Here is a 10879-nt window from a genome sequence, read left to right on the forward strand (position 1 = left end):
TATAGGCAGTATATAATGAAATCAACATATGGCAGTTTTTTAAATGTCAAAACAAAAATCACATGAAATAAAACATTATTTCAGCATGTAAACATATTTATTCTTAAAAAAAAAACAAAAAAAAAAACATTGCAAATTGATCAATATAAAAAAAAATTATCACATTTTTGTTTGCAACAAAAACTTGATTACAGTATTTGTATTATTAGTTACACATTCATATATGTAAATGACAGAGATGTTTCTATGGTCAAAATATGTCATATTTTAATGATCCAGTATACAATTTATAGCTAATGGCTTATATAATGTATGTACTTTTATTACAGATGCAGTTCAAATGGAACAGATACAGTGTATATATAAATCATAGACACTCTAGTCCTCTACTGGAGGGTCTATGTATAAATATATATATACTGTATTTATCACAGCTATACAAACACAATAATTGCACTACCATGAAAACAAATTCACAACAACTTGTTGATTATCGAGTGTCACACAATGTTTTGTGCATTAATCTAGGATCTAGAATTTTTCCAATGGACATATCCAAGTAATGCATTGATTAGCTCGATTCATAAAAGACACTGATCATTTATAATTCTTCCCCAGTACATTGCTAAGTTTGTTGTTAGTTTATAGTTATGTATAAAGCCGTGAAATATAAAATAATAATTGAGTTACATAATAAAGTTTTGTTTGTAAGAAAATATGAATTACTTTTTTGTTGTATAGCAATGAAAATATATAGCACAAGTATAGCACATACATTTTTTTATTTTAAAACAAGAGTCGACAATAGCATGTTTTTAATTACTTATTTTACATACACATCCTCAGTGGGTGAAGAATTCTTAAAATGTTATCACAGGTGGAACAAATAATGAAAAGTGCACTCAGTAATAATGTTAATATTAATAAACAAATATAATAGATGCCAATTTTATATATTAGGTTTGGAGTAAAATTTAATTTTAATAAATTTCTTATAAATATTCTGTTTATAATAAGTAACACACTTCATTGAAAATATTTAATTTGTCTCAGTTTTCCAAAATAACATAAAAAATTTTCTTTCTAAAAAAATGGATTTACTAATAAAAAGAACCTATTCATGTGATTGTTCAGTCAATCCACCGGTAAAATATTATTGTATTTATTATTGTATTTTACCCACAACATGTAGTAATCAGTATTTGTCAAAAGCTAGTAAATCACAATTTAATGATTCAGCACATCATGAATGACATTTTTGGTTATGTATGCTTTCAAGTGATATGAAGTGTTAAGTACTGGGAACTGGGAGGAGCAAGAACTGATCATCACCATAATAATAAAATTTATATATATGCAAAATTGCTTTTTAGTGTGCAAAGAAATGCTCTAAAATCTTTAAAAAGCAATATAGTGTGTTTATACAAAATTTAATTAGCAAGTGAGTTCAACAATTAAGAATTTTGTTAAAAAAATCTGTTCAATATTCAAATCATGGAAAAAACAATATTTAAAAAATATTTAAAAAAAAAATAGAAAAACTATACACCTTCTGATCAGAAAGAATGGTAATTTATTAACAATAGGGGTGAGGGAATTTTACTGATATTTTTTCAAGGCGTGATTTTTTTGAAATGAGAATGGCAACCATTGTCAAGGTGAATTTAAATAATAGTCTTCAGTGTATAGAAATGAGATTGACAATAACTGTATGCTTTCAAAAGCAGTGATGCAAACTGCATTCAGGCAATAGATCATGATCCATCCATGAAGTTCAAGTCTAGAATCATCTCTAGGTTGTTGTCTTAACTGTAAACTGTCAAACGTTCATTCATGATACGAGTGATTTTAACTATATTACAATGCTCACTTGCCAAAAAGATAATGGTCATCACAGGTACTGTGGCAAATATTCATAGTATAAATAGTGAAGTTGGAATAACCAATTTTACACAAGTCAGATACTTTTTTAAACCTTTTAAAAATATTAAAAGATTCAAACATCAGTGTAAACACTAACATACTGAGAATCCAGGATGGCTTTATAACATATGCCACGTAATTCATTATGCAATTGAATAATGACAAAATTGTAGTACAACAGCATAATTTTAAACATATATAGACAAGATTACAGTACTGTGAAATACTTTATTTTAGCTCGAATTAATTTTCCCTGAAACGACTTTTTTGGTGTTTTGTATGACATTTATTTTCATTGATTTTTGACGAGTTGAATGTAAAATATAGAAAAAAAAGGTCTATTCGCTGGATTTTATTTTCACTAAATCATTCCTTCAGCGGAAATAAAGTATTTTACAGTATTTGTCAGGGACAGTGCTCTAGCAGAAATTACAGATAAATATTACACTTATTGTGAAACCTCTAAATGTACGACATGAGACTGACTAACTGAAAGATCACATTATTATTAAGTACAAATAGTTAAAACACAACACCACAATTAAATTTCTCTAGACGAGAACTTATTATTTGCATAATCTTCACACTGCTGAACATGCCACACTTTCAGTTACAAGACAGACGAACACAACGGGGTTGGATTAAGTCATACGCCAATTATGCCCATGCGATGGTCAGAGATCCTTGCCAAAAATGGTAAGAATTCTGCAAATTTGAATGAAATAACCAATAATTCTGTCGTGAGTGGTACTCAATATCAAAAGTTGGATCGGCCTCTGCACACAACACTTGACATTCCAAATAGACAACAATCACAGAATGAAAACTGACTTGTTTACAATTAATTGTATAAGCCTTACTAAACATATATGACCCATGTAAGTCAACTACTGTACTGTTACCTTTAATAGAATAACAAATTTCATGTGATACCATTTCTATTTCTATTTACTGCACATCCAAAAGTCTATAGAAATTGGTCCTAAAATTTTGAAAAATAAAATGTCCAACATGGTGAATTTCATATATCAAACAAAATCCATCTATGCAGCCAGAGATCCAGGTTCAGAATGGCAGAAATGCACTAACTTTGTATATTTTAGTACTATAAAATGGCCACTAATCAGCAATCATAAGTTGTATCACGTAGCCTGGCTACTTTGATGTTACGTCTTTGTGCCAATTGTTACTGAAATCATTCCAGACATCCCATAATATATCTAAGCATAATGAGTGATCCACCTGCTGAGACACAGCACTGTAAGAATATTACCTTGTTTACCAGGTGTAACATCAAAACTATGGTAATAGTATTTAGTGAAACACAGTAGTTTCTAGCAAGATCAATAGTTACAACTTACAATTTGAAAACAAATTATGCCGACGCATGTGTGGTTATGTGCCTTTTGAGATTACAAAGGTGAGTGAAACATTTACCGCACAATTCACATAAATATGGTTTCTCTCTAGTGTGTATTCTCATATGTCTCATAAGATGGCCTTTCTCAGCAAACTTCTTTCCACAGTGTTCGCATAGATACGGCTTCTCACCTGTATGCTTTCTCATGTGAATTATCATAGAGTACTTCTGATTAAAACGCATACCACATTCTTGGCAGTTGTAAGGCTTCTCACCAGTATGAACCCTCCTGTGTTTTCTCAAAGTACCCTTCTCAGCAAATGTCGCTGGACACACCTCACAATTGTATGGTTTTTCACCGGTGTGAACACGCTCATGAATTCTCAGAGTACCGCTCTCGACAAAAGTCAGATGACAGTACTTACAGGGATATGGTCGTTCACCAGTATGTAGTCTTATGTGTCTAGTCAGACTACCCTTTTCTCCAAACTTCCTTCCACAGTGCTTGCATACAAATGGTTTCTCACCTGTATGCACCCTTATATGTATCCTTAAATGAGTTTTTTGAAAAAACATTTTTGCACAAAGTTCACATTTGTATTCTTTCTGTTTCTTTCTGCATACTTTTCTTTTTTTCTTTTCATTATCGTCTATTTCTGCAGGATCAGTGTCGCTGGAACTCAGACATGGTTTCTCATCAGTGTGTATTTCCACAAGATCAGAAGCATTCGAATTCTGAAATGTTTTGTCTTTAGTATGCATTTCTACAGGATCAGTATCACTGGAACTTTGACATGGTTTCTCATCAGTATGCATTTCTACAGGATCAGTATCACTGGAACTTTGACATGGTTTCTCATCAGTATGCATTTCTACAGGATCAATATCACTGGAACTTTGACATGGATTCTCTTTAGTATGGATTTCCACAGGATGAGTAGCACTAGACTTCTGACATAGTTTTTCATCAGAGTGTTTATCTTCGGAATCAGTGTCACTGGAACTCAAACATGGTTTCTCATCAGTGTGTATTTCCACAAGATCAGGAGCACTAGAATTCTGAAATGTTTTGTCTTTAGTATGCATTTCTACAGGATCAGTATCACTGGAACTTTGACATGGATTCTCTTTAGTATGGATTTCCACAGGATGAGTAGCACTAAACTTCTGACATGGTTTTTCATCAGAGTGTTTATCTTCGGAATCAATGTCACTGGAATTCTCACAAGTTTTCCCATCGGTATGCATTTCCACCGGATCAATATCTCTTGAATCCTCTTGATACTTGTTTTTATCACCCATATTGCAGTATTAGTGCGTTGTAACTACTACTGAAGCTTCACAAGTCTGTTGTTTTGTTTATTGCATGACCTGAAATAAAGAAATCAGATATTATAAAGTGAAAGTGAACATACATGTAAATAACATTAACACATTCAATCAAAATCATGTATCATGTGGTCGGCATGGTGACAACTAAAAGCCTTTAAGTATGTACACTACAAATGTATGTATTATCTGACAAAAGGATACATTATATTGTCTGCCAATTTTCAAAACTATTTTAGATCTAACAATCACCTCAGGAAATGAGTTTAGAAGAGGGTACAAATTAAGTTCTGAAAGCAGCATTCTACAACTTGCCAGCCTAAATAGCAATTTAAAAAATGATGATATAATTTAAGCAATCATATATATATGATGTATACTATATATACATATAAATAATGTCACTAATCAGCACACAGTTAACACCTCTGATGAGGTCCAGAAAACCCTAATATATTACTGTTAGGAGATCCAAAACCAGACATGGCAAATGCCTTGGTAAAAAAAATACAGATTTTCCTTACAGTATTCCTATACGCTCAGGCAATTTTCAACAAATTTTGAACTCACTGCAGAGAAATTTTGTTATTTAAGACAAATAACCCATTGTATTAATAATTTATTCATTCATAAACGCCACTAATGTGACTGTTGTTAGAAACCTTGCCAAATTTATTTTCTATGCAACTAAGAAATGCAATTGCAAAAGATAGATTATTAGTAGGTATTATTGTAATGCAAATTTCTGTTTATTTGCGTTCTCGGTTGCAAATTTTAGCATAAACAGTTATTAATCGCTCTGTAATACATTCTTGATGACATATGTTACTTGTACTTATAGGCCGGTGGCCTCTGTACCTTGAATAAATAAATATATATATATATTAAATTAATATCTGCAGTTTCTTATTAGCACTTGCAACCCAATATTATATGCTAGTTGATTTGAACACTCAGTAATACCTGTTTAAATATGATCTCACTGTCTACAGTACAATCATAACTTAACTTTCAAGTTGGCTCCTGGTTTTTCATAAATACTTGGGAATCATTGTAGTACATAACATGAGATAAAGGCAGATTACATTGAACAATATAAATATCTCATAGATTTGAAAGCAAGCTAGCTTAAAGCAAAGACACTAGAAAATACGTAAAACGCAAGCTACTGATACAATACACAGGAAACAAAAAAAGCTGAGCGGATGTGATCACGTGACTTCCAGTGTTTATGCACTGGCCTAAGTAACTGTTTATCTATCATGCGACCTGTCGGTAACAGTGACTTCCGTTCTTTTGTTCCAACGCAGAGTTGCATTTCCGTGTATTTTTTAGTGTCATTGCTTGAAGCCAGCTGATAGACAGTTAAAGTGCCTGTGCAATGCCCACCCTCACGTTTCCCATTTTAGATCTGTGTCCCACTGAAATGGACAGTATTGATTTTTTTACTGAAAATGATTACTCGTATCCAAGTAAATTTGGGATATTTCTTGTGTTGTAGCCACGCCCACCTATCCTGAAACGGTCGACTGTTTCCGGATTTCCGACTCTCGCCGAAAGTGCGCCACCAAATGACAAAATGTGAGAGGAAGTCATACCCCTGAGCAGTAATAGCACTGGTCATTCAGTATACTTTTAAACGATATACATTTTTCGGTCGGCGTTTTTCTTTCTTTTTTTCGTCTATTTTTTTTTTTTTGAGAGAGAGTTTTTAGATGTTATGTTGTGGGCAGTTGCAGTGAAACGTATAGTCAAAGTGTATGTATTCACACATTTCTAATCGATCCGAAGGTGTGACATCAGTGGACGAAAGCCACTTAACCTCAGATTCTTTTTTTTGTTTTGGAAAAACTGTCCTCGTCCATGAAAAAAAACACAACTAGGTTTAAAGAGAAACGCCAACAACGTAAACCTGGCGCAACACTTTTGAAAGAAATAGATTCCGGACCAGCCCATGATCACCAAGGCGGATTTCAGAAGAGAGAGACGTCCGGCAAGTTTTTCAAATGAGTTGACTTTTTTTGCGATCCTGATTATCGTTTTATAGAGACCATTTAGTCCCTCAGTGTTAAGTAAAAGGTAGCAATAATTCTGACAGTGACACGAAAATGAAGCTTCGGGCAAACAGGAAATTACACAGCCCTTACACACTGCTAATTGTTTTCATTTTCGAAGGCTAAAAGTTTCTGAATTGTTTGGTGATTGGTGTTGAATGTCGAATTCACACCTCTGTTTTTTTTTTACCTCCATGCTTGCAGCTTGATCTGCGAAATAATTTATGAAATAAGAATCCGGGCTTGGTCAATGTGTTTCCACCAAATAAAGTTTTAATATGATGTTATAATTATGACAATCACGCCATGGATCACGCTAACTCGAATCCACTCTGAATTTATCTGTATGTGTGTCGATCTCGATTATTTTTGTTATCCAATTAAACGCCGCTTTCAACGCACTTGCCCTCGTTGTGACTCGACGCGTTCACCTATTTCAACAAAATGTCAATTTATTTCCACGCGGCTGTCATTTATTTAGTAACTGTGATTTGTCGTTTTTTTTTAATTATTTTATAGTGATCACTATAGTCTAATGTTTAGAATGTCAAAATATGTTCTCTTTTAATTTAAATTTGAAAGTTTTACTCAGACGATCGATGAAATAAAACAGTGTAGTGACGTGCCGAGTAACCTGCTAAATAGCGAGATAATTCTGACGTCAAATTCTATTTTGTCCAGCGACAGTGTACAAACGTGCGCCGGTGTCAGTGACAATCATGGTGACCAGCTACACCAGAACGGACATATTTCGCATCTAACTTAACCCCATGCAACAAAAAATGATACTATGTGTTCATTATGGTCCATTCTTCCTCGACGAACAAGTACATCTGTACATAAGTGACAATTTAGTCAAAGACGAGAAAACTGCACAAGAAATTTGCCTTATTTACAATTATCGGCAATGCATGCGACTTCCCCTTCTGACGTCACAAGGGGAATTTCTGTATGCAAATGAGAAGCTAATGAGGAGCCTCGTTTTAAAATACACAAAAATAAAGTTGCCGTAGACTGAGTTTAAAACACATTTTTTCACTTAAAAAAATAATTCATGCTTAGAAACATAAAAATTAATAATATTTATGTATCAATGGATAATTTTAGGCGTGAAAATAGCAGCCATTTCATAGGCACTTTAAATGTTATGCTAGGCTTGGACTATATGTATGACACAACAGGAACATACATGTACACAATTACTGGGGATAGGATGTTTTTGTTATGTATTTTATTTCATTTATACATACATTACTATATGTTAGTGATTGGTAAATATTGTTATTTGATTTGAGATTCCTTGCTTTTGTTTGTCTCATTTTTAACTAAATAACTAAAATGGTAAATAAGCATTATGCTATAAACATTAAAGAAATTTACAGGGATAGAAAATTTAGATTTGAATGAAGAGAAATAATATATTTATTGAATTGACCAGGACCACATTATACATAAATAATATAAATGAAAATTAACTAATGTTGTTGAAATGTGGAATTATTTAGATGCAAACATGGATTTAAAAACTTCAACAGAAACCTAGAATTTATTTCAACCTTGTTATTTGCCATCTGGCAGGCGAATTTCTACATTTTATCACAGTCCCTCTATGTGATAAAGGGACTGTGATTTTATAGATAAGTCTTGAAAGTCAGTGAATTCAACTGATATTTCAAAACTAAGCGTCACGATGGTCAGTTTTATTTTAAGTTTAGGGTTGAGCAATACAAATACAGTTTCATGAAAGTTTCTGGAAATTTCAAATACTTTGCAAATGCAGGGATTTTTTAAACAAGGGAACAGGCGCACAGCGCCCTCATGCCATGGCCATGTGCCCCCTTACCCCTGGAAGCAGTAACCAGTCTTGTGATTGGTTGTTGACAAATGCTGAACAGGCCACGCCTCCAACTGTGTCATGCCTTCGGACTAACCGTTAGGAATTCCTAAATGGAGTCAATTTGTGTAGTTTTCTTGATTTATTCTGCAGATATCGGTAAAATGTAGGTAAGGATTTGGCGGAATTTGAAGGAGCAACTAATATTCTTCAACCTGGTATTTTTTTTAGATTTAATTTTTTCGTCTGTTTTTTCGAGTTTAAAAAATGTGAGCTGGCTGGAGCCTTCATCCCTTGTTCTTACACTAGATACCAGCCGAAAAAAAAAAATTGTTATATGTGCCGGTGGCAGGGTATTTTTTTATTCCACATTTTAAGATAAGAACTAGATAAATGAAATCGACCATCCATGGATTTGATTTTACAGCGGTCATGCTTTTCTTACTCTTTCAATTGAAGAGTAGCTTTTAAAATATGAAAAAATAAATAAATAAATAGTTCTGATTGATTTATTTTATTTCCAGCCCTCGAGTGACTATAAGTTTAAGTAGACATGCAACTTTGACTGATGACCCCTGACCTTACAGCTGAAGACCCAACTCTGGGATTACCGTACTATTGTGGAACACAAATATTCGAACGCACCGGCCCCATGATAAGCACAGTCATATTTCACCACAGAGACAACGCTATGGAGACACAATCAACATAACTGAACGGTTAATACCGGTTGGACATGCTATGTTCGATTGAATCTTGCTTAGAATCTCCTCACTATTATCAGGAGTTCATACCACATCAAATAGAAATAACTCACCTATCTTATCCTTTTTTCCCTACGGGTATTTTGTTGAATTGCTCACAGACAATGATCACGGGGGCCATCTTGAATCCGATATGAGTCGCCCTCTACAGATGACCTTTGAAAATAGCTATTATAACTTGTTGACCATAGATGGCGCTGTGGATAATGAGCGAAAATGTTTTTTGTTTGACGCGAAAAAGAACAAGAAACTGAGAGTTGAAATAACATGAAAACATGTCACAGTCATTTCATTTGCTTCATTTCTTTGAATAGCCAGAAAAATGCGGGTTTTTTTTCGTTTTTTTTCTGGGGAATAAGTTAGATAATTAAATATGGCAATTTTGCTCAGCCAACATATTTATCATTAACTACGTGTTTTATTTTATTTTATTTTCCGTGCTCGAAACATTGACTATATATAACTTACTGTATTAGAGTACAAGCATATACCAGCTTTGAGTATTGAATGTTGCTACAACAACTACAAACGCTGGTTTAAATTACCGTGATTCACTTTCACATATGTTCTATGCTGGACCGACATAAGATGTAAAACATCTTTTCAAGGCAGAGGCCACCATACAGCATCGTTTACTGTAAAATGCCAAATTTTCGCTTGGTTTAAATTTCACTGAAATAGCATTTCGAGCATATTCAGTGGGTTTTATATTCACGGTTTTGTCATTAATAAACTAAATTTAAACCCAGTGAATAATTAACCATTTTACAGTACTTACACGTTGCGGCACACTGTCGAGTACGGAACAGTTATACCAGTCTCATTTTGCGTGAAATATGACCGATAGATAACCTTCACTTTAGCTCGCCGCGTCTCTTGGTTGGTATGCATGGACAGTTTTTAAAAAAAGTTTTAAGCGTAGAATGTTTCTCGGTTAATAGACTGGTGCCGTATTTGTACCACGGCTGACTTGGATTAGCCAATGGAAATGTTTGTGGTTATATGTCATCGGGAATTCGATGTCATCTGTTTTAATGTCGTGATCGCGACAATCGCGTTGTTCGGGACGTTCTGTCTTACTTTTGCTTCAGGCAACAAAGCAAACAAGTTTTTTGTTCATAGTCCTCCACTTTTTAAAGCGATTATTCTGCATATTTCAGTTAGTGTCTCTGTTCATTTTTTGTAACTATGTTGAAATGTCTATTTCACTGTGTTTCCAAGTGAAAAGAACAACGTGAATGTGTTTTTTTCTGTTTTAATACAGTTGCTTTACAATACTTTCGCTATGAAATGTATGGACAGCAAGTCACAGAGAGCGCCATTCATTAAAGTCATTACTAGGGTTATTCTAACATGATTGTGAGTAATATTTTCTATCTTTTATTAACAGAAGACCCTCGCGATCAAGATGTTGTGAAGCATGCTTGGTAAAGGCGGAATTCAAGTGCAGGGACGTCGATCCATTTTGAAAAGTGAGGGGGAAACTTTTGTGTCCGCGTAAACGGCCAATGTCCGCGCTTGCGGAGGGGGGTGTCTGAGACGGGGGGACTGCCCTATGTTCCGACATCTCTATGTTCCGACACCACTATGTTCCGACACCCCTATGTTCCGACAC

At 34.0% G+C, this 10879-nt stretch overlaps 1 protein-coding gene across 1 annotated transcript; it reads right to left on the reverse strand.

The window, feature by feature from the left end:
* Window positions 1-3298: 3298 nt before the first annotated feature.
* Window positions 3299-9416, reverse strand: LOC102808802 (uncharacterized). Its single transcript, XM_006819712.3, has 2 exons — window positions 9318-9416; window positions 3299-4654 (listed from the first exon to the last, which is right to left on the reverse strand). The coding sequence occupies exon 2, from the start codon at window positions 4583-4585 to the stop codon at window positions 3299-3301; it is 1287 nt and encodes a 428-aa protein (XP_006819775.1). The 5' UTR covers window positions 4586-4654; window positions 9318-9416.
* Between the last annotated feature and the right edge of the window lie 1463 nt (window positions 9417-10879).

This window comes from Saccoglossus kowalevskii, chromosome 14, assembly GCF_978046115.1.
Source record: "Saccoglossus kowalevskii chromosome 14, keSacKowa6.1, whole genome shotgun sequence".
In the NCBI taxonomy this organism is placed as follows: domain Eukaryota; kingdom Metazoa; phylum Hemichordata; class Enteropneusta; family Harrimaniidae; genus Saccoglossus; species Saccoglossus kowalevskii.

Bases quoted from the DNA above. Each gene is read 5' to 3' on its own strand.
- LOC102808802 (XM_006819712.3), bottom strand. From the start codon at position 4,585: ATGGGTGATAAAAACAAGTATCAAGAGGATTCAAGAGATATTGATCCG.